Source organism: Cuculus canorus, chromosome 12 (assembly GCF_017976375.1).
Source record: "Cuculus canorus isolate bCucCan1 chromosome 12, bCucCan1.pri, whole genome shotgun sequence".
Taxonomy (NCBI): domain Eukaryota; kingdom Metazoa; phylum Chordata; class Aves; order Cuculiformes; family Cuculidae; genus Cuculus; species Cuculus canorus.
In genome coordinates, this window is record NC_071412.1 from 141662 (window position 1) to 165493 (window position 23832).

The 23832-nt window shown below is 45.8% G+C and overlaps 2 protein-coding genes across 9 annotated transcripts in view; one reads left to right on the forward strand and one right to left on the reverse strand.

Annotated features, from left to right (window-relative positions):
- The first annotated feature begins 51 nt into the window (after window positions 1-51).
- On the forward strand, window positions 52-17506 carry TUBGCP4 (tubulin gamma complex associated protein 4). Of its 3 annotated transcripts, XM_054077999.1 has the most exons (18): window positions 52-182; window positions 335-463; window positions 1764-1886; window positions 2392-2445; window positions 2910-2966; window positions 3543-3622; window positions 4293-4494; window positions 6435-6600; window positions 7706-7830; window positions 8502-8552; window positions 8954-9059; window positions 9534-9641; window positions 9877-10015; window positions 12394-12571; window positions 13823-13957; window positions 15702-15818; window positions 16258-16397; window positions 16688-16833. In XM_054077999.1, exons 1-18 carry the CDS (start codon window positions 105-107, stop codon window positions 16698-16700), a joined length of 2001 nt encoding a protein of 666 aa, XP_053933974.1. In that variant the 5' UTR covers window positions 52-104; the 3' UTR covers window positions 16701-16833. The 3 variants fall into 3 exon arrangements, with proteins under 3 accessions (XP_053933974.1, XP_053933973.1, XP_053933975.1); XM_054077998.1 differs by lacking the exon at window positions 16258-16397 and having other exon boundaries at window positions 16688-17505; XM_054078000.1 differs by lacking the exons at window positions 8502-8552; window positions 16258-16397 and having other exon boundaries at window positions 16688-17506.
- Window positions 17507-18667: 1161 nt separating this feature from the next.
- Window positions 18668-23832, reverse strand: part of TP53BP1 (tumor protein p53 binding protein 1) — a 28451-nt gene continuing 23286 nt past the window's right edge. For all 6 annotated transcript variants that reach the window (XM_054077290.1, XM_054077289.1, XM_054077288.1 and 3 more), the window contains 6 exons: window positions 23623-23826; window positions 22287-22499; window positions 21601-21695; window positions 20425-20624; window positions 19459-19604; window positions 18668-19007 (listed from right to left, as the gene is read on the reverse strand). In XM_054077290.1, the coding sequence (XP_053933265.1) occupies window positions 18820-19007; window positions 19459-19604; window positions 20425-20624; window positions 21601-21695; window positions 22287-22499; window positions 23623-23826 (1046 nt within the window). In that variant the 3' untranslated portion in view covers window positions 18668-18819. The remainder of the gene's footprint in view (window positions 19008-19458; window positions 19605-20424; window positions 20625-21600; window positions 21696-22286; window positions 22500-23622; window positions 23827-23832) is intronic.

A 23832-nucleotide genomic window follows, 5' to 3' on the forward strand; every position in this document is an offset into this window, starting at 1 on the left:
AGCGAAGAGGTAGCGAGGGGAGGGCAGCGGGGAGCCCGGGGAGGGGCCGGGAAGCGCCCGCCCCATGCGCTCCCAGCAGCCCCTGCGGCTCTCGGCGGGGCGCGATGATCCACGAACTGCTGCTGGCTCTCAGCGGGTACCCGGGCGCCGTGTTCACCTGGAGCAAGCGCGGTGGCCTGCAGGTGTGCCCGGGCACCGGCCCCACCCGGCCCCGGTCCCCGCTCCTCCCGCCCCCGGTCCCCGCTCCTCCCGGCCCCGGCCGCGGCCTCGGCCTCCGCTCCCCCCCAGCCCCAGCCCGGCCTCCGCTCCCTCCTGACCGCCCGTCTCCCCGCAGGTGTCCCAAGAGCTGCCGTTCCTGCACCCCAGCGAAACGAGCGTCCTGAACCGGCTCTGCCGCCTCGGCACCGACTACATCCGCTTCGCCGAGTTTGTGGAGCAGTACACGGGTCACGTTCAGCAGCAGGTGCGGCCGGTGCTCCTGGGCGCTGTGGAGTGGCTGGGGTTTGTCACCCCTGAGGGATGCCCTGAGGGACCTGGACAAGCTGGAGAAGTAGAGCTGTGTGGATCTCATGAGGTTCAACAAGGCCAAGGTCTTACACCTGGGTCGGGGCAATCCGCAGTTCAGGATGTGGGGTGATGTGACTGAGAGCAGCCTTGCAGAGAAAGACTTGGGGTGCTGATTGATGAGAAGCTCAATATGAGTCGGCAGTGTGCACTTGCAGCCCAGAAAGCCAACCGTCTCCTGGGCTGTATCTAAAGAAACGCAGCTAGCCGGGCGAGGGAGAGGATTATGCCCCTCTGTTCCTCTCTTGTGAGACCTCAGCTGGAGTATTGTGTCCAGTTCTGGAATCCTCAACATAAAAAGGAGAGAGATGGAACTGTTGGAACGTGTCCAGAGGAGGGCTACAAAAATGATCAGAGGGCTGGAGCACCTCCTATACAAGGACAGGCTGAGAGAGTTGGGGTGGTTCATCATGAGAGAGAAGGCTGTGAGAAGACCTTATAGCGACCTTCCAGTACCTGAAGGGGGCTGCAAGAAAGCTGGGGAGGGACTTTGTACAAAGTCATGGAGTGATAGGACGAGGGGGAATGGCTTTAAATCGGAGAGCGGGAGATTTAGACTAGACATAGGGAGGAAATTCTTCACAGTGAGAGTGGCGAGGCCCTGGCCCAGATTGCCCGGGGAAGTTGTGGATGCGCTGTCCCCAGAGACGTTCAAGGCCAGGTTGGATGAGGCCCTGAGCAGCTTGATCCAGTGGCACGTGTGCCTGACCATGGCAGGGGGGTTGGAACTGGATGATCCTTAAGGTCCTTTCCAACTCAAACCATCCTATGATTGTATGATCAGACCCAGCCAGCACAGGTTAATGAAGAGCAGGTCCTGCTTGACCATCCTGATCTCCTTCTGTGACCAGGTGACCCGTCTGGTGGATGTGGGGAAGGTTATAAACGTCCAGGCTGTCTGCCTGGACTTTAGTAAAGCCTTTGATGCTGTCTCCCACACCGTTCTCCTAGAGAAGCTAGCAAGGAAAAAAAACTGGCAGGATGGCCAAGCCCAGAGAGTTGTGGTAAATGGAGCTAAATTCAGTTGGCGACTCTCCTTGTAACCAGCCTCTGGGTGTTTTTCCTGGCACTTTCTGCTGAGCTGAGGTACATTTCAACGTGTTTGGACCACTAGCTGCTGCTGTAGCACTGCACAGAACCTCCGTTACTCTTCAAACCTGCACTGGAGAGCTGATGTATATTTTCCTGTTTGGTTTCAGGACCATCATCCATCTCAGCCAAACCAGAGTGGATTACATGGGATTTATTTGCGAGCCTTCTGCACAGGTCTTGATTCAGTGCTGCAGCCATATCGTCAAGCACTGCTTGACCTAGAACAAGAGGTAAATGAGAGAGACTTGAAACAAGAGGCTGTCCTGCTGCTGACAGACTATGGAAAGTTGTCATTTTTCCAATTAATATGCTAAATAGTAGTAGACAAAGAGGAGATGGTGTGATTTCCTTTCTATGTCACGGATATCTTCCAGATTATTCCTGTGAGATGCCATTGTAAATGACTCTTCATTCTAATTACTATTAATTCCCCTTTACCTTCAGTTCAGTCAGTGACCCATGCACCTTGGAGTCTGGGGTTGGCTCAGACTGTTGCGGCTTCCATTTTCAGTTGTAAAGTTTTAGATTGATCTTCACTAGGTCAGCAGCTGTCATGTCCTAGGTGCTGTCACCTTCTGGTGGTTGTTAGAGCCTAAAATGGGACACAGTCCAGAAATACATGGAGGGCTAAAAAAAAGCTGTGGGAACTAAAGGTTTGGAATATAGACCCAAACGTACTTTATGACCTATCCATACCTTATTTTGATTTTCATTAATTGCTTGTTGTTCTTGCAGTTTCTGGCCGACCCACATCTTTCCATCTCGCATGTTAATTATTCCTTGGACCAGGTATGTCATGTTAATAAACAAGTAATGCTCTTTGGTTACTCTTATCACTCCTTGAGTCTAATAAGAAAGTGGGTGGGATAAGTAAGGGTTTGCCTGTCACGTCATCCATTCCTTTTTAACGCCTCTACATTTGTAGTCCCTTAATTGTGCTCAGAGAATCACTTGTGCTTTGACTCGAAGCTTAGCTCCTCTGCCTTGACCCTCCCATTTTCCGCAGTGCCTGTGTTTGGCCTGAACTGCAGCTTGAATACAGCAACTTTGCGCATCTTGGTACTGCGGAGGGAGGACAGTCTTTCTAGAGATTTTCGTGGCACCGAATAAGTGACACATTTCTAATCTGTGGGGAAAGCCAGATGATAGTTTGATAAAATTATTTTCATCAGCTGCTATCCACTCTTCCCCAAGTACAGTTTCTCCCTCCTTGCGTAGCAACCTAATTCAATGTTTTGCTCCTTGTTCTACAGTTTCAGTTACTCTTCCCCTCTGTGATGGTCATGGTGGAACAAATCAAAACTCAGAAGGTACAGTAAAATTACAGGTTACTTCTCTTCACAAATTTCCTCTTTAGCTGATAAAGTTCTTTTTGCCCTCATCCCAGACCTTTAGTACTAGGAAAGATTGTGGTTTCAGTAATGGGTGCCCTGTTCCTCCTACTGCTGTGACTACTGAACAGCTGTTTTGCAAATCCATTTACACTGGATTTGACTTTTCATTATCGATATGGTATTAGGTTACTTGCATTATATAATCACAATATATTTCATAGGCTGAGATGCTGCGGATGTAATTTTTTCTTTTCTGATTCTGTTTTCTCCCACCGTCACCAGAAAAAAAAAGAAAGGCAGAAGCTAATGTTTTCAGAATCCACAGATTCTTACTTCTTGTTACAGGGAAACTTTTGACAGAAGCTTGGGTGTAGCCACACATGGAAAGCATCTCTGATCACTACGGGGAGTAGGTTGCATCTTGCTTTCTGTAAGGCTTGTGCAGCTTATTAAAGCATTTTCTTGTTAGCTGAAAGGGTAGTGTTAAAGTGTCTGGCAGGTCAGTGCAGATCCAAATAACAGACCTAGTCTAACCACATTTTCTTTCTGCAGATTCACGGATGTCAGATATTGGAGACAGTCCACAAACACAGCTGTGGGGGGTTGCCTCCCGTTCGCAGTGCTCTTGAAAAGTATGTCAATACAGCAAAGCTATTATTTCAGTCTTTTGTAGTAACTGGAGTTGGTGTCAAAGCATTTTATCTTACTTGTGGAAACAGTACATGCAAAACAGGCTTCCACGATATAAAAGTAAGAGGAGCATGCTCTGTGTAAACCGTCATAGCCCTCATTATTTATCTGAAGCACACTTAGTGCAGGAATTAAGGCTTTCTCCGTACTTTGGACTTAGGCCTGGGGAACGTTCAAACCCTATTTTTTTTATTTCTTTTGAGGTCTACCTGAACCTGTTATTAGGTTTTGATCCTTCAAAAAGATGACTGTGAGAGAGTGAGTGTTGCTTGGCTTATATGTCCTTCTGGGGGAAGTCAGACTACCTAAGAGATACTTGGGTTCATGTTGAAATGGTAATTGAGTAGAAACAGCAGGACTGGAAGCCACTGCAAACTTACTCATACTCCTAATGTACTGATAGGTCTCTGTGGAGGCGATGTGTATTCAGAGAATACGTTAGTTTAGTTTTGCAAGTGATTGGTCCACCTTTCTCTCTTAAAAAAAATAAAAAGATGTAATTCCACATGAGCTATTCAGTACTTACCATCTTGCCTAACTGGACTTTACAGAATGGCATAACCGTGAGGTTTGATTACTGTGTGCAAAGGCCTCTCTTTCTCTTGACCTCAGGATTCTGGCAGTGTGTCATGGAGTCATGTATAAGCAGCTGTCTGCCTGGATGCTGCATGGACTGCTACTAGACCAGCATGAAGAGTTCTTTATCAAACAGGGTCCCTCTTCTGGGAACGTCTCTAGCCAACCTGAAGAAGATGATGATGACCTAGGAATTGGGGGCCTTACAGGAAAACAGCTACGAGAACTACAGGACCTGGTATGACTATAAGTCATAGCTTGGCATCCTCTGATCCTTAGGGAATTGAAGAAGAAATATATTGTCTTTTGCTTCACTGTGGGCTAGACTGGGCACATACTGAGAGCTGGTAGGACAGCAAATCAGAATATTGTTGTAGGGTGTAGCTAGGCGTAAAGGAGAGGAGGTTGTCATTTGGCACAGCTGGATAATCTTGGTGCAGAGCATCCTGTAGTTTGAATCTGTGTAGACACTCATGTTGAGTAACTGGAACCCTGCACTTGACTGATGCTCCTCTGATTCCTTATAGTCAACATTGTGATCTGCTTACCATGAGCACTGGTGGCAGAGTGAGCAGTTGCAGGGGAGAGGGTGCGAGGAGCTTGGGTGTTGACTTGTACCCTTCTGTTGGTAGCTGGGTCGGGTACATCTCTTGCACAACCATTCGTTGCACAAGTGTTGCCTAACAGAGTGATACTACTGACATTGCTGCGGAAAACGTGCTATGTGAGAATCCAGAGGCTGCTACAAGCATGTCCAGGGTGCTGAGTTAAGCCAATGGAGCAACCTGCCGTTGTACTGTGAAATGGAGTGACTCCTCATGCAGATGGCATGCCACTAGAGTCCCCCGTGCAAAGCAGTGGGGTGATCTTCCACACCTTGTGGATCTGAAGAGCGTTGGCATCAGGGACCACTGAGGAGCAACTGCAGCTCTGTAAATTCACGCTCTTGTTTACTGTGAGAAAACATTCATGGGTACCCATGGTGTCAGTGTGCTGCACGCAGCTTGGCTGTGAACATGTAGAGGATTCACCCCAAAACACCCTGTGCTGTGTAGTAGTTAAGCGCCCTGTACAAAAAGGACAAAGTTTGCTAAGGACGGACTACACACAGGCAAAGCCAAAGGAAAACTTTAAAAGGCAGTTACAGAAAAAACTATTATTTCACTGTATTGGACATAGGAAGAGTATGAAAATTGGGTAATCTTATAGATCTATTGCGGAAAATGTAGGCATTAAGAAGACGACACGGAGAGAGCCTAATAACTCTCTTCTTCAGTATTGTTGACTAATAATCTTGGCAATTCTACAGTCAGAGAGTGAAATAAATCCTCAGTCTTTATGGGACAGACTGATAAAATACTTGGGTATTTCCAAATCCAAAAGTGTCAGAAGAATCTTAAGAAAAGAATTCCCAAGCTGTTGATGTCAGTATACAAGCCTGTACTGAACAAAATGAAGAATTCTGTCGGTGGCAAATGTTCTCAAAAATTTGTTAGCCCAGTTAGTATTTTTTGGAATTTGGACTAATGAGCCTAATTCTCCAATAACAAGAAAGCCAAATGTAATAATCAGTACTGCTTCTCGAAAGAAAATCTTTCTTCTGTACTTGGAGCTCTTTATAATTTACTGTATTTTTTAAACACCTTTTGCAGGAGTTGAGACAACTGTCTAATTTACGCTAGCAAGCCTTCAGATCTTTAGCCTCTTTGCTCACTCATGAAGGAGTTTATGTTGAGCCTATATCACAAGGGTTCTAGCAGTCTTAAACCGCAGTGGGATGGGTGTAGAGAAGGATTATTTTTGGTAATGCTAATTATCATTGTTAGGGCTGCAAAAGAACAAGTATAATGCAGTTGCAACAAAAAAATCCTTTTGCTGATGTAACATTATCCTTTGGGAGAGCCAATTTACTGCTATTCCACAAAGGTTTAGTTTCTTCTTTTCCCGCTTCTGCCACATTCTCTGATGAAAGCATCTTCTCTAGGGAGATGAGCTAGCATACAAGTATAAAGAAGTTTGCAGGCAAATCAGGTTTGCTGCCTTTCTACTTACTTCCAACATACTTGGATTCCCTGTCCTTTACCCCCCCATACCACCTCTTTATACACCTTTTGTATCTGGTTTTCTCACTCTTTTTTTTTTTTTTGCTTGATTTCTTTTCCTTGTGGTCTCTGGCAGCGCTTGATTGAGGAAGAGAACATGTTAGCTCCATCTCTAAAACAGTTTTCCCTGCGAGTGGAAATGCTGCCTTCATACATTCCTGTGCGGGTTGCTGAGAAAATCCTCTTTGTGGGAGAATCTGTACAGATGTTTGAGAATCAAAATGTTAATCTGACCAGAAAAGGTAAGGAACATCTTTCTCGCAGTCTTTGCTCAGCTTTGAGTGACTGATGAGTATCTTCCAAAATGTTGTATTTTAGAATTCCTCAGCAGTCTCTGACTGCTCTTAGATTAGAGAATTCCTCAGCAGTCTCTTGACTGCTGGCAGATGGTTTGCCAGGACAGAGCGGTGGTCCCAGTGTTCTGCTTCTCATTGATCCCATGGGAGCAGTATAAGAACAGGATTAGTAAATAGTAATAGTTTCCAAACATAGTCTCCATGTTTCAAGTATCAAGTCGCTGTGTGATTTACTCTGGATAAAAATGTGATTGCAAAGGTTGTGTTTTCTTTTCCGTTTGCATCCTTGTCAGATGCAGACAGACATGAGGGCACATCTTGCTCCAAGTGAATGTGTTGCAGAGTGGTGTCACAGGGTTAAAATGCCTCCGCAAATATGACAGATTGATACCAAGGTGGCAAGAAAGAGACAATTCCAGCTGATGGTTCTCTTTGAGAGCCTGATAAGTTTGCTTCGGAGATGGTTTTGGAAACATGTTCCTACAGCAATTGTGGAGGAGTGCTGTGGAGGCTCTGACTAGAGTTTTCCTCTGCAAAAACATTCCTGATTTGAGGGACATTGCAAGGAAAAAAGACCAATTAAATTGGACTATTAGCTTGCCTTAGGAGAAGCGAGGTGAAAAGAAATTGGTCTTCTGGCTTAATTGGTTAAAAACAAATAAATCAATCCCCAAGGCCACATAGTAGGTTGGTTTGAGGTGAGGTAGGTTAAGTGGAGAACAAAACCAACTGATTAATTTGAGAGAAAAATTGTGGGTTCAGAAGTCTAGGTCAGTCCTAGGAAGATGGCTGTCAGTGGCAATTGATGGTGCAGTAAAAGACCTAGCATGTTTTCTGCCGTGCCAAGCATTTATACAGTAACTGTGCTTGCAATAGTAATCTCAAACCTTGGTCCTTGTACTTTGAGGCCTACTCAGCTTCACCTTCCTCACCTGACCCGAGGTGGTGCTGCTGGAGCAGCAGCCTTTCTGCCTCACTGCTGGAGGGGATCTGCACTTCTCCAAAGAGTGTTCCTTTTTATTGTCCAGATGCTTTTGTCATTGCTGCACAGGCTCCATCCTGAAAAACCAGGAGGACACTTTTGCAGCAGAGCTGCATCGACTCAAGCAGCAATCGCTCTTTAGTTTGGTGGACTTTGAATCTGTGGTTGACTGGATACGGAGCACTGTTGCCGAGGTGAGGGTCCTGGGAAGGAAAATGACTGTACGGGATGAGGAGCTCTTCAGTTTCATGAATGACTGGGAGAAGAAGGGAGCACTTTGAAATGGGTGTTTGAGCAAGTGTGTGTGTGCTGCAGGTGGCTTTCATGTTCTTATGGGGCTCAGCGCTTCATGTTACCCTAACTTCTAACGACAAAAGGACATTAACGATTACTGTGCACTTTCATGAGGGAAGGAAGGGAATTTTTGATGTTTTGGGGTTTTTTTTTGTTTCACTTGCAACAGATTCAGAACTTTCCATCATGCTCTCTGCACAATGGATGGTGTCTTGCTGGACAAATTCTTTGCTTTAGCAGTCTTTAATTTTTTTTTCATTTTGGGGCAGGAAACTTGAGAAGACGGGGAGGTTAGAGAAGTGAGAGCTTCGCTGTAGCTCAGGTGGAACTAATTTCCTAAGAATTTGGTTATTTTTGGCAGAGTTGCTGGTATGCATAAAGACTGTTCTAACTGGTAGCATGGGGTGCTTGCACATGGGATTCTTAGTGTAGCCTCTTGTGCTTTATATAATTTTTATATAGGTGCTTTTTAGTATATGTCACAAGTATTTTTAGCTGTTGTTCTCACTGAATGGGTTTAGATAAAACTGAGGGGAGGTTTCTTTTGTTTGTTGTTTTGTTTCCTCACTAGCACCTTTGGAAATTGATGGTGGAAGAATCAGATTTACTAGGCCAGCTGAAGGTAATGTAACTGCTAGCTTGTTCTTGCTAAAGCAACTTAATTTTTGTTTTCTTTCTTTTTTAATGGCTCTTTCCCTTTTAGCTTTACTGTCTTAGATTCTGTGCTTTCTTCTTTTAGGTAAAGCTGGTTTTGTTTTCCAGGTCTCAAGAATGAGCACAGAGCGATAGAACTTGGTCAGAGACAGAGTTAGAGGGTATGGGTATGTGGCTTCATGGTTTGCATCTTGAAGCAAAGGCAGCGTAGACTTTTTGGGCACTGGATGAAATTCGGAGCTCTCCATAGGTGCTGTGAAATGGCAGAAGTTGTCCAGGCGATAATAAAAATTAATGCAGTCAGCTAGAATGTTTGAAATTTCTGCTCAGTTTTTGATACGCTTATATATAAAAAATTGACCTCCACAGATTATAAAAGACTTCTACCTTTTGGGAAGAGGTGAGCTGTTTCAGGCCTTCATTGACACTGCACAGCACATGTTAAAAACACCACCTACAGCTGTAACCGAACATGGTGAGTGTTGCTTATTCACTTAACCAACTGTCCTCAGTGTGGAAATAGTGAGCCACGCCTACTACAGGAGAGCTCCATCATAGCTTCTGGAATTTGTTGTTAATTTTGAAAGAACGACACTTGTGAATCAGAATGTCTCACAGAATGTGTGAAAATAACATATTGGAAACGTTTAGATGGCAGGTTTCTCTCTGTGTTTGAAAGTAGAATTAAATGCCCCATCCCTCGAAGTGTTCAATGCTGGGTTGGATGGGACCTGGAGCAGCCTGATCCAGTTGGAGGTGTCCCTGTCTATGGCAGAGGAGTTGGAATTAGATGATCTTTAAGGTCCCTTACAAGTCAAACCATTCTGTGATTCTATGAAAATAATGGAAATAGCATGTCGGTGTTGTCTTTTATGACTGAGCATAAACAGAGTACAAAATTAGCACCAGCTGCATCATCTTGTGTTGATACCTGTGCTCTCGTTGTTAGATGTCAACGTTGCGTTTCAGCAGTCGGCTCATAAGGTGCTGTTAGATGATGACAACCTTCTTCCTCTGCTTCACTTAACCATTGAGTATCATGGAAAGGAGCATAAAGGTATCTACTTGCTTTGTTAGTAGTGAGTTAAGAAGGGAGATGATGACCTTTTTTTCAAGTTCTATGACTTAGCCTTCTCTGAAGTTAAAGAAATATTAACTTTGTTTCCTTTGCAGACCTATGTGATGGTCTAGCCTGCTGTGTCGCTTCTTGTTCTGTTCTTGCCCTTTTTCTTCCTTTCCATGGTTGTCTTGACTGAGAAGACTATTTAATTCAGCATCTTATTTGTTTTCAGATTCTTGTCAGACTCGTGAAGGGCCTTCCCGGGAGTTATCTCCACGTGAAGCCCCCACGTCTGGATGGGCAGCTCTGGGCCTTTCTTACAAAGTTCAGTGGCCACTGCACATTCTCTTTACTCCTGCTGTTCTGGAGAAGTAAGTACTAGGCATGGGCTTTGTATATTCATAGAATCATAGAATAGTTTTGGACTTCAGTAAAGCCTTTGACACAGTTTCTCACAGCATTCTGCTGCAGAAACTGTCAGCCTCTGGCCTGGACAGGCGCACACTCTCCTGGGTTGAAAACTGGTTGGATGGCCGGGCCCAGAGAGTGGTGGTCAATGGAGTTAACTCCAGCTGGAGGCCAGTCACAAGTGGAGTTCCTCAGGGCTCAGTACTGGGTCCAGCTCTGTTCAATGTCTTTATCAATGACCTGGATGAAGGCATTGAGTGCACCCTCAGCAAGTTTGCAGATGACACTAAGCTGGGAGGAAGTGTCGACCTGCTGGAGGGTAGGGAGGCTCTGCAAAGGGATCTGAACAGGCTGGACTGCTGGGCCGAGACCAATGGGATGAGGTTTAACAAGACCAAATGCCGGGTCCTGCACTTGGGGCACAACAACCCTATGCAGCGCTACAGACTGGGGGAAGAATGGCTGGAGAGCTGCACAGAAGAGAAGGACCTGGGGGTGCTGGTTGACAGCCGACTGAACATGAGCCAGCAGTGTGCCCAGGTGGCCAAGAAGGCCAATGGCATCTTGGCTTGTATCAGAAATGGGGTCACCAGCAGGTCCAGGGAGGTTATTCTCCCTCTGTACTCGGCACTGGTGAGACCGCACCTCGAATACTGTGTTCAGTTCTGGGCCCCTCACCACAAGAAGGATGTTGAGGCTCTGGAGCGTGTCCAGAGAAGAGCAACAAAGCTGGTGAGGGGGCTGGAGAACAAGTCTTATGAGGAGCGGCTGAGAGAGCTGGGGTTGTTTAGCCTTGAGAAGAGGAGGCTGAGGGGAGACCTTATTACTCTCTACAACTACCTGAAAGGAGGTTGTGGAGAGGAGGGAGCTGGCCTCTTCTCCCAAGTGACAGGGGACAGGACTAGAGGGAATGGCCTGAAGCTCCGTCAGGGGAGGTTCAGGTTGGATATCAGAAAAAAATTCTTCACAGTAAGAGTCATTGGGTACTGGAACAGGCTGCCCAGGGAGGTGGTCGAGTCGCCTTCCCTGGAGGTGTTTAAGGAACGGGTGGATGAAGTACTTAGGGACATGGTTTAGGGAGTGTTAGGAACGGTTGGACTCGATGATCCAATGGGTCCTTTCCAACCTTGTGTGATTCTGTGATTCTGTGATTCTGTGATTCTGTGATTCTGTGATAGTTTGGGTTGGAAGGGACCTTAAAGATCATCTAGTTCAAACACCCCTGCCATGGGCAGGGACACGTCCCACTAGATGAGGCTGCCCAAGGCCCCATCCAACTTGGCCTTGAACACTTCCAGGGATGGGGCAGCCACAACTTACCTGTGGCAGGGCCTTACTACTCTCACCGTGAAGAAATTCCTCCTTTTCTCTAGTCTAAATCTTCCCCTCTCCAATTTAAAGCCATTCCCCCTCATCCTATCACTCCATGCCTTTGTAAATAGTCCCTCCCTAGCTTTCGCGTAGCTGCTTCAGGTACTGGAAGGTCGCTATAAGGTCTCCTTGCAGCCTTCCCTTCTCCAGGCTGAACAACCCCAACTCTCTCAGCTTGTCCTTCAATGTGAGGTGCTCCAGCCCTCTGATCATCTTTGTAGCTCTCCTCTGGTCCTGTTCCAACAGTTCCATCTCCTTCTTATGTTGAGAATTCCAGAACTGGACGCAGTACTCCAGCTGAGGTCTCACAAGAGAGGAATAGAGGGGCAGAATCCCCTCCCTTTCCCTGCTGGCCACGCTGCTTTTAATGCAGCCCAGGACACATTTGGCCTTCTGGCCTGCAAGTGCACACTGCCAGCTCATGACGAGCTTCTCGCCAATCAGCATCCCCAAGTCCTTCTCCGCAGGGCTGCTCTCAATCACATCGTTCCCCACCCTGTATTGAAGCCTATAGATATTCATCTATAGGTTTCCTGATCTCAAGTACTCACCACCGTGCTCAGGTTTTTTTTCCCTCTCTATGGAGAGAAAGGTAGAGCTATAATACTTTAGCTTTCTCCACGAACCTTAAAATGACTCCTTCCATTTACTTATATTGAGGGTATATGTTGTGGTGACCTTAAAACCTGCAAAATGCTGACAAATCTGCACTGTTTTATGAACAGCACTAATTTGATAAAACATTGTCAGGTCTTTGTTCCTCAGGGCAAAACTAACTTTAGATTTTTGTAGGCCAGTAACCAATATCAGCAGAAATCTGTTACTCTGGAATGAGCCCTCGCCTGTCCTATGCTGTTTGTTTGCATGCAGCCACCTCCTGTTCATTTTTCCAGTCTTACAGTGTTATGTTCTGCAGTATTTGCACCCGAGGAAGCTTAATCTTAAACAATTCCATATTTTTTGACTGTAGGTACAATGTTGTGTTCAAATACCTGCTGAGTGTGCGACGAGTCCAGGCTGAGCTACAGCACTGCTGGGCTCTCCAGATGCAACGCAAACACCTGAAATCTAACAGAACTGATGCCATCAAGTGGCGTTTGAGGGATCACATGGCTTTCCTTGTCGACAATCTTCAGTATTATCTGCAGGTCAGGATTATAGAGAAAAGTAAACTATGTCAATTGGGAACTGGCAGAAATTCATGGAGGGAGCACTGAAGTCCAGGGTTCAGATTCTTTATACCTTAAGGAAATCAACATTTCCTTTGAAACAAGTCTAGAGCTTCCTCTGAGACTTTGTGCTACAATTAGAGAGTTTTTTGACTTATGAATTAGTGAATGTTACTGGAAACAGGAGTTTTGCTCTGCAGTGCTACTAAGCCGTTGTGAGAATCCACAGTCATCTCTGAAGCAGCATCATTAAGATGGTATCCTGGCTTTTTGCCTTGCCCCTTAAGTGAATTCCAGTTTGAGTCAGGTGACAATTGAAAGAAGCCATATTCTGACCATTTGACGTTAAAAGAGACTTTCCAAATGTAAATGCTGGTTACTAGTAGAACGATTTGGTGAGAATTGCGTGTCATTTTATTAATAGCCATAACCATTAGGGGCTGGCTTTCACGGATTCTCCAGAGTCATCTGGCTGAGCTGCTGCAGCCTCTGCCCTGAGATTCCAGATAGTATCTCCTAGTGTGAAATTCGGAGATGACTACAATCGGATACCCTTGTTTACATGCTAGCTATGTAGTTTTTCAATAGTTAATCTTGAAGAAAATGACCATTTCCCTTTCTAGAGTCACAGAGTGATATGGGTAGGAAGGGACCTTTAAAGCCCATCCAGTCCAGCCCCCCATGCATGAGCAGGGACATCTTTAACTCAGTCAGGTTGCTCAGGGCCTCGTCCAGCCGGACCTGGAGTTGTTCCCAGGGATGAGGCATCCAACACCTCTCTGGGCAACCTATGCCACTGTCTCACCACCCCCAGCATAAAACATTTCTTCCTTATATCTTGTCTGAAGCTCCCCTCTTTTAGTGCAAAACTGTTAGCCCTTGGCCTATTGCTACAGGCCCTGCTAAACGTTTGCTGAATGAACAATCCATGCTCTCAGCCTTTCCTTACAGGAGAGGGGTTCCAGCCCTTGGATCATTTTTGTGGCCTTCCCCTTTTATGGTCCTTTGACTTAGGTAATACTTAGGCATCAATAATTGCTCCCCCTCGCACCTTGTTATGTACTACTGTTGTATTTAATTCCCCACTCAGGAGGCAGAGAGTAGGTGATCCTCAGCCTCTGAGGTAAGAGTGGTTATAAGGAAAGTAAGTTTCTTACACAAAACTTCTGGCTGGTCTGAAGTCCTCCCATTCCTCGAGATGCTGATGAGATTTCTTTACGTATCCATCAGGTGGATGTACTGGAATCGCAGTTCTCACAGCTTCTGCAGCAGATAAATGCCACACGAGATTTTGAGAGTATACGACTGGCTCATGATCATTTCTTAAGCAATCTGCTGGCTCAGTCTTTCATCCTCCTAAAACCTGTAAGTAGGTCTTGTTTTCACCTTTTTCTACAAGTTCTCACTCTAAGAAACTCACCTTTTTGAACAGATATGACAAAACAGATCAGCTATAATCTTCTGCAGAGCACAGACTACAATTCTAGGAATAAATCAGATACAGACTAGGACAGATAATCGATTTAACACTTAATTTATACTTAGTGGGTGTGGATGCTGCATTCATGGCAATTGTAAATCAAGATTATTCCAGTGTTCAGTTAACATCAACTTAAGTTTCGTTGCTCTATTTTTCTCACAGGCAATTTTAGTAAAGAAGCACTAATTAGCGTAGTGCTGGGAACTGTTTCTGAGGGACACATTCTGAAATGCATTAGACTAGGAAAAATTTCCATTTCCCTCTTATACATCAAAGGATAAAAACAGTTGATTTGTTCCTGAGTGAACATCAAGGGTGTTTCTTATTGTTGTAGTCAAAATGATATTAGAGCATTGCTGGCATTATGGAATGTGTAGCCTCACAGAAACATTCAAAGGAGGGTTGGTATTGATGAAGCACAGGCGCCACAGGCCTTGGCTGTTTCATTACTTTGCTCAGTTTATGAGGCAGAATAGGTATCGTCCAGTGTGGAACTTTTAAGTCTTCTGGTAGGTCTCTCTGTGCGGCTTTTGGGCTTTCTTAACGCTTGATTGCAGGTTACTCTCAGGCCCAGGGTTGGTCAACAGAAGACTGAACATGAGCCAACAGTGTGCTCAGGTGGCCAAGAAAGCCAATAGCATCTTGGCTTGTATCAGAAACAGTGTGGCCAGCAGGACCCGGGAAGTGATTCTCCCCCTGTACTCAGCACTGGTGGAAGCCACACCTCGAATTCTGGGTTCAGTTTTGGGCCCCTCACTATAAGAAAGACCTTGAGGTCCTGGAGTGGGTCCAGAGAAGAGCGACCAAACTGGTGAAGGGGCTGGAGAACAAGTCTTAAGAGGAGCGGCTGAGGGAGCTGAGGTTGTTTAGCCTGGAGAAGAGGAGGCTGAGGGGAGTTGAGTGAGGGGTGGGTGTTGGTCTCTTCTCCCAAGTGACGGGTGACAGGACAAGAGGGAGTGGCCTTAGGCTGTGGCAGGGGAAGTTTAGATTGGGCATTAGGAAAAATTTCTTCACAGAAAGGGTTCTTGGGCACTGGCAGAGGCTGCCCAGGGAGGTGTTTAAAACGCGGTAGAGGAGGTGCTTGGGGATAGGAAGCCTTGAGACACAACTCTTGCTGTTCTTTATTCTTCCCGCTCAGTCCCAAAGCTGTGGTGATGGCTGCATGGTCAGACAGGGAAGCCAGTGCTCAACTTCCATGCCTGCAGCTGATGCCAATTGCTATTTCCCCAGTAATGTCTGGAAAAGGTTGGGCAGGGGCTGGCGGGGGGGAATGCAGCATGACATTTAAGCCCTTTTCCTTTTTTGTCAGAACACTTTACAAAAACACTACAGGTCCTTTAACATTGTCCTCACAGATTGAAAAACATGGCATCGGTAACATCGTCCCTATGAATGCTACAGCTTTTCAGGTGCCCAGGGAGATGGTTGAGTCACCATCCCTGGAGGTGTTTAAAAGGCAGGTAGAGGAGGTGCTTAGGGACATGATTTAGTAATAGACGGGTACGGTTGGAATTGATGATGTCTAAGGTCTTTTCCAACCCATTGATTCTATGATTCTGTACTAAAGACAGCTTTCCCTGGGTGCAGACTCTGTTTAAGCTACTGTCTTGTTCTTTTTATCCCATGCAGGTTTTCCACTGCTTAAATGAGATTCTGGATCTTTGCCACAGCTTTTGTTCTCTGGTCAGTCAGAATCTGGGCCCGTTAGATGAACGGGGAGCTGCACAACTCAGCATTTTGGCGAAGGTGAATCTATGTTTTATGGACCTGTTCTCCCATGCAAAGATTCGCCTGAGCAGTCATCTTTGCTTTAACAGTTGTAGAACAGGAGTGAGATTAAGCCAAGACTTTATTAGTGCTTACAGTGATTTTAATTAATCAGCTGTTTGAGTCAAGAATTCTATGTGCAGAGACGAGGAAAGTGGGCAGATAGGCAGAAATTGCCCTAATGGAGTAAAAAGGAGGTTGTTATCAGCCTGTGCCTCTACCCCTCCCTCTTTTTGGATACCCAACACCCAATAATTCTTGTCTGGCTGGCAGCTTACCATATACTGGACCACAAGCATTACTTCTCGTGCAGCAATTCTTGTCTGCAGGCTGTTAAAGGATTGTTTAGGCAGGAACAGAGATGAAAAGCTTGCTTTCTTTCTCTTGAGAGTGTCCAGAACTGACTTCTAACTTTCAGGGATTCAGTCGTCAGTCATCACTTCTCTTCAAGATCCTCTCTAGTGTGCGCAACCATCAGATAAACTCTGACTTGGCTCAACTGCTGCTACGCCTGGATTATAACAAATACTACACCCAGGCTGGAGGTACCTTGGGCAGGTAGGAACATCTTCAGGGTTGCTTGTAGTATTATCCTGAGGTATATAAAAAGTGATCTAAATAATCCTAAGTAATCTGTATTAATTGTGTGAGACAAAATAATTAGAAGGAAAGTTGCTAAATACTATTAGCATGAGTTCATTTTGGTTTTCATATACTTTCTCCCCTTCAGGTTTGTTTCAGCATGAAGTTCAGCTATTTGCTAGCTCATGCCAGCTGAAAAACATTGATGTGGATTGATAAAGGGAGTTCTTTCAACATGCAGTTAATGTTGTACCCTTCTCTTGCAGTTTTGGGGTTTAAGCACTAAGGCCTTTTCTTCAGGCTGTGACCAAGAGCACATCAAGCAGAGGAGATTGGTATTCTCAGAGAGTTTGCACCCAACTGAATTTTTCTTTCGTGGTGAACCACTGTTTTGGATGGAATTGGCAGGAAGTGCCACTTACTGAGGCCGCCCAGTGATTACAGAAAGCTGCTCTATTTTTTCTAAACTAGTAAAAACACACTTTCTGCAGCGCTGCATGTACTTGTAAATGCTTCTAGGGAGGCAGTCTGTGCCTCTTCAGAAAGTGAAAAAGCCATGGAAATTATGATTTCTTCGCTCTTCACCTGGACTGTGATCCTTTTCAAGTAGCAGTCTATCGTTCTTGACTATGAATGACCTTTTGGCTGCATTCAGAAGTTCCGGTTGTACAGTGAACTGATTTACAGCACACAAAGTATCTCCAAGAAACTGAACAACTGTGAGAGCAGTTTGAGGTCAATGGTGAGGGGAGAAGGAATAGATTTTAAGACTTTCTTCTCCTACGGTGCACTGTTCTAGCGTGCCTGCACAAGTAAAGGAGCTGCTAGTGATATCACATGCTCTCTCTGTAAAACTTCATACATTTTATGTGCTAAAATTACACAGGTCAAGGCAGAAGCAGGAGCTTTGTCCTGTTCACAGTTCAGCCCTCCCTCTGCTGGCAGGACAGCGTGCTAGAACTAAAACTAAAGAGAAGCCTCACTGGGGGGGAGCTCTATATGTACTGTTTTCATTCAGGACTATTTAGAATGCTACTAGTGAGGATCCTACTGAACCAAAATAAATGTCTTGTCATGCAAGTATGTGGAATATTGTCAATGTCTGCACTCAAGGGCGAAGAGGCTACAGCAGCACCACATCCTATTTCATTGCAAAGCAGTAGCTGGCAAAAGCTTCTGATGTGTTACTACAGTTTCTGAGCCTTGCGATAACAGACTGTCCTGCCCCCGAGTCCATTTGGTGAGAGGCTGCCAGTCTGTCACTGAGGTGTAGTATCAGGTTTCCCAGTTTGAACACAAAGGCTGCCAGGAAACCCCTCTCAAAAGGTGGTGTTTTCACAGCATCTGAAGTTGCAGCTCTGGAGAAACTTATGTTTCCTTGGATGGGGTGGGAAATGCTCTCTGCTCACTCAGAAAGACACAGGGACAACAGACAATAAGCATAAGGCCTGACATCTTCCCTGCACCACGGCTGTTTGTGCTAGGATTGTGCCTGAGGCAAAGGTTAAATTCTTGTGACGATGAAAATAAAGAATAGCTAGAAAGGGTGTTGAGGTTTGCCGATGGGATTTACAGAGCAGCACAGCCTAAAGGGGACAGCGATGAAATAATGATGGGTTAAAAAAAAAAAAAGCATCAAGAACAACTTAAGAGTTTTGAAGCAGTGGACTGAAGACTGCATACACAGCTGGTTGGGGCCTTGGGCTCCCTCTGGCCCCTGTTGTAGGGGTTTTTGCCTTTATGCCAGTTGACTGCTAAGATAAGTGCCTGGCTGTGAGTGCAGCAGGTGATTTCCGCGGTTACCTGCTCCTTCCCCTCCCAGTAGGTCAGTTGTCCTCCTCTCCTGTGTCTGTATCCCTGTGTGGGCAGTGCCAGGCTGCACTAAGCAGGTCAGCAACAGGAAAGAGGAGAAGCCAAAACAAAACGGTGCTTTGTCCTGGAAATTCTTATCAGTCGCTGCAGCAACATTTTCATGAAATTCATGGGAATTAACAGCAGCAAACTGGAGGAGCACACATGTGCCATTCTTCCAGCAAACACAAGCACTGGTGCTGCCACCCTGAGCTTGATCACAGGGCATCCACTTCTGCCATCGACAGCTGAGAACACCTTTCCCTTCCTCAGAACCTGACTTTGCCTTTAGTGAAAGTAGAATATTAGCATTGTTCAGCTCAGAGATGCAAATGTTTCTTTCCTCTCCCCACACAGCTGTAGAATAAGTTTAGATAAAGGAGGAGTCCGAGCAGTTACCACAAGGGATTGAATATTTATTTCATCATAAAAGTCCAACAGATAAAATTATATACAGTAATCCATGCACACTGTCCAGTTACACAAACATTTAAAACCGGATTAAAACAGTCTGCACAACAGCGGGGCAGCAGGGTAACATTGTAGTTCAGTGGGGAACATGGTCATGTTTGTATTTTGGATGTTTGTTGTAGCCTACTCTCTCTCCAGCAATGAGGCTCTGGATCACCCACTCTTGCGAGAGGACGGGCAGCTGTAAAGCTTCTGCACACTTCAAGACTGCAACTGGGCAGGAAAGATCAGTCACCACCACATCATAAACACCCAGAGCAATATCTGCACAGGAGGAAAGACAGGCATCTGTCAGGTGACAAAACCCAAACAGCATCTTTGCAGCTCAGTGTGTCACCACTGCGGATCTTGTTCTGTGTCCTCTCGTTCCTACCCGCTGAATTCTTTTTGTAGCAGTTCAGACCTGCTCTACAGCAACACGGCACTCGGCAAGTAAGGGATTCCCTTTAGTCTAGATAGAAATGAAGAGAACCCCAGCAGCCAACATTACAGGCAGGAGTGGATAGCCATGAGTCCTGACCTCCAGCTGCGCGTGCTTGGCTGTGCATCCTGTGTGGGGAGGCAGCTGAGTTCAGGACCAGGAAACACAAACTTTTAGTGGCCTACAGAAGGTCCAAGAGCAACTCTTGCCTCTTCCTTTGTGCTTACAAACACCCTAGAGTGGTTTTAAGCCATACTAGAGACTACTGTGCCCAAGAGGCTGACCAGGGAGTACCTTTGTTTTGAGCATTTGAGTGATGCTGTTTAACAGATGCTGCTCCTCCCGTCATGAGGATTTCAGACCACAGATTCAGGAAGTTCTGCTGTTGGTCTGACACCAGGAGAACCTTCAAATTATAGAATGGGTTTTCTCGTGGGTGCCTGAAGAATAAAGAAGAGAAATGCAGATTGCCAAGAATGCCTAGTGGTCTGAGACTTCATTTGCAGACCATAACCTACTACTTCTGGTTACCTGACTTGCTCCCATATTGGTTATCTGAATCTCTTGCATACAATTACCTGCTCTCTTACCACCTCCTCCTGAAGTACTTGGAACAGTAATCCTCTTCACAGAAAGTAAAACAGAGCCAGAAAACATTGGGGGTGGGGTGCAGCAACCCAAATCCAAAGCGAGGGTAAGGTCCTCCTTCATCCTGAACCACCTTTTCTGTGCATATCCAAACACCTCCACTCCGACAGGGCTGAGCAGGCAGGCATCGCTCTCCCACCCAAAAGCCCACAGAGATCTACAAACTGCTTTTTTCTACCCCTCACCTTGCCCGAGGAGTCTGACCTGACAGTTGTTCTCTCAGAAGAGACCTGCTGGTTTAGACTCCATAGAAGATGCAGAAGCTCACTTCAAAACGTACCAAAAGAAAAGGAAATTGCAGTAATATTGCTCTCCTTTATCCATTTCTGATCAATTAGAGAAGTCAGACAACCGTGTGCCTGAATTCCGTCTTCCTCATGAAGAGACCGTCTTTTTGTGTATAAGGCACCCAAATTAGGTGCACTTGGCATTAGAGGTCACTGTAAATCCAAGGAAAGACATGGAAGCACTGTTCTATACAGAAGGGAAAGCATGGGGAGCAGGGCTAGGGACATCTTCAGTACTTGCAGTATTCAAAAGCACCCTAAGCATAACAATTCTCTCATTAAATCCTCAGTCCGTGGACTCAGATCATGGTTACTTGGCACCTACCATTCTAGCAATTTTTGCTCCTGGAGGCTATAACCAGCTGGCAAAAGGTAATTCCGATAATTTTGAAGCTGGTTAGCATGACAGCTATCATGGACCCAGATATGAGACACACACGGGATCCCTCTGGCAAGGCACAGCAAGTACTTCCGAGTTCGACAGTGCTGGTCCGCGATTAGAAGACACTGGTATGCTGCATTACACTTCAGGGGAGATAAAAAGCCATGTAAACAGGAGACAGCGCTTGCAAAAAATCCCAGAAGTTATCCCGCTGCTAAACACTTCAAAGAAAAAAACAACTGAAACCTTGATTTTGACAGCTTTTATGTGAAAAGGTGAATTAGATAAACACACTCCAAAATCAGGAGCACGTACCACAATCCAAGCTGTGCGGCTCACAGACAAAATCTCTGCCCAGTTGTTTTTGTATTGTAACTATCTCTTCCAGTTCAAACGAAGGAGAAGATCTGTCTTTTACTTCAAGACTTGGTAAGTCAACTAGAGAAGACTCTGCATCCTCAGGCAAAATGCTCCAAGAACAATTTACCCTCTCTATTAAAAATCTGCATTTAAACAAGAGTAACACTAAACAAAATGAGTTGTGCACATAGATCTGGTGAGTGAAGAGTTGTGCCTCTTGGTGTTCTAAGGCACAGACCCGTGGTGAGCCCACAGCTGGAGTAGTGCACCTGCTCTGAGGTTCTACAGCACAACAGGACAGACCAGAGCCAGCTTTGCCAAGGGCCACGGAGGGATCTGGGCATTGGAGCATTTGAGGTACAAAGCTGAGAGCGCTGAGCTTGTTTAAGGTTAAGAAGGGAAGGCTTGGGTGGTCTTATCAATGCATATTCACGACTGATATGAGGGAGTTCTAAAGATGGAGCCAGACTCTCCTATTATCCACTAAAAGGACAAGAAGCAACAGGTACAAACTGAAGTACAGCAATTCCATTTAATTTATTTTTTTTGTTTTAAACTGTGGGGGATGAAACACAGGATCAGGCTGCCAAGAGAGGTTGCAGAGCTTCCATCCCTGAGGATACCCAAAACCCAACTGGACAAGGACGTAAGCAATCTGCTCAATTTGATCCTGCTTTCAGCACAGGGGCTGGACAAGATGAGCTATAGAAAACCTTTCCAATCTCAATTATCATTCTGGATCAATAAGCAAGCCCTTACCTGGGTTTCATTGAAGTCCTCCAGGATATACCCAGCTCCTGCTCGCAGCTGCTGTGCGATGTAATGTTTGTCGTATGGAGGCATCTCTAAAAATTCTACAGCAGAAACAGCACGTTCAAGATTGGGCTATAATCTATCTGCTTATGGCTGTACACTCCCTCAGACTACAGAGCTCTTGTACATTCCGGTGAGAGATCCCAGCCTTTCTCCCAAGAATATCTAGAGAAAACCTTTGGAAGAGACAAAAAACACCCCACAAATGCCGCAGAACAGGAAGCACAGCGCTGGACAAACTGGCCAAGCGAGCACCTCATCACTTTTTTCATGCTGCAGTTCACGTAACTGGAGCATCCCAGCCATGCTTCCAAGTTCCATGTTTCCCAGCCTATGTATCCCTTTCCTCTCAAACCCTTCCTTCTTCTGTTACTACTACTCTGAGACTGCTGCTTTCACTAATTTTCACAGCCTCGTTAACCTCCAGAACGGCTCTGTGACCATCATTGAGGTTTGCCACATTTCAGGCTGTAAATTCTCTAAAACAAAGACTGAAACTTAGGTCCTTTTTTTCAAAGGATTAAAGAGCAAAAGGGCAAAACAATCACTCTCACAAATGCCTGATCAGACAGCATCCAGTGTTTTCCCTAAAGCCACAGCATTCCAATCGGAACGAGTAAGATTTTCCTCACCTTCTTCCTCCTCACTGCTCCCTGTGGGAACATCTGACGCCCTCTGGTGATTGACCAATTTGTCACTGGGTGTTGCCATGGTGAGGAGGAAGGCATAGCCCAAAAAGAGGGTCTTATTTTGGGGCAAGGGTCTGTGATGGTACTCCAGCACTGGGGCTTCTACAGCATCTGCACCTTCATAGGTGCCTACAAACTCTCCAGCTTTCACAGCTCCTGCAGAGAGACAGAAGCACCATGAGTCAGGTTCAGCAAAAAGACACTGGGATATGTTCAATTGCAGTTATTTCACCAGAGGAGAGAGGCAGGACTGGGTTAGGACTATGCAAGGATAAGTAGAGATCTTCTATAATTGCAAAGAATCTTCAAATCAAAACCTGAGTGACTAACAGGACAACGTTCACCAGTCTGTCTGTCAACAACCTGAAACCACTCTTAAAGCTGTGAAGGATCCTGTGAAGGATCCAACAAGGCATTTCAGGACTGACCAAACAGACAAGGGAGAAGATAAGAACAAAGAGAGGCAAATCACAAGGTCATAGAATCATAGAATGGTTTGAGTTGGAAGGGACCTTAAAGATCATCTAATTCCAGCCCCTCTGTCATAGGCAGGGACACCTCCCAGTGGATCAGGCTGCCTAAGGCCCCATCCAACCGGGCCTTGAACACTTCCAGGGGTGGGGCACCTGGACAACCTGGGCCGGTGCCTTACCATCCTGATTGTGAAGAATTTATTCCGTTTGTCTAGTCTAAATCTTCCCCTCTCCAATTTAAAGCCATTCCCCCTCGTCCTATCACTCCATGACTTTGTACAAAGTCCCTCCCCAGCTTTCCTGTAGCCCCTTTAGGTACTGGAAGGTCGCTATAAGTTCTTCTCGCAGCCTTCTCTTCTCCAGGCTGAACAACCCCAACTCTCAGCCTGTCCTCGTATGGGAGGTGCTCCAGCCCTCAGATCATCCTTGTAGCCCTCCTCTGGACCCCTTCCAACAGTTCCATCTCCTTCTTATGTTGAGGATTCCAGAACTGGACACAATACTCCACGTGAGATCTCATAAGAACAGAATAGAGGGGCAGAATCACCTCACTAGATCTGCTGGCCACAAGGTCAGAACACTTCTGAAAGACGGGACTGAAAGGATGGCAGACAAGTACGCAGCCTACACTAAAAATACCTCTGGCTGCTGAATGCATCCAGGGAGAATCGTCTCAAATCCTGCACAGCAAACAGTCTCATGCTTTTTACTTATGGGATGTGGAAAGATCAATCATAGAAATAGGAGGTAGAGAAAAAAAAATAGCTGAATTCAAGTTAAGGGCAGAAAGTGAAGTCCTCTCTCACCAGGCTTTATCATGGCTGACTTGCGGCCACGTTTAGCTGGGGATCTCTCATCTTCAGAAGCAACAAGTTTCCTTTTCCCAGACAGTGTGCCTGGTGGGATGCGTGGACTCTCTTGGCCTTTACGAGTGGGAGTCGTGCTGCTGCTGGAAGTGCTGGGAGAACCAAGGTTACTACGTCTCTTCCGCTTCCCCTCCACAAGATTATCTGCAA

Bases quoted from the DNA above. Each gene is read 5' to 3' on its own strand.
- TUBGCP4 (XM_054077998.1), top strand. From the start codon at position 105: ATGATCCACGAACTGCTGCTGGCTCTCAGCGGGTACCCGGGCGCCGTG. The intron at 1,887-2,391 runs GTAAATGAGAGA...TTGTTCTTGCAG, and splicing joins TGCTTGACCTAGAACAAGAG to TTTCTGGCCGACCCACATCT. The intron at 3,623-4,292 runs GTATGTCAATAC...TCTTGACCTCAG, and splicing joins GTTCGCAGTGCTCTTGAAAA to GATTCTGGCAGTGTGTCATG.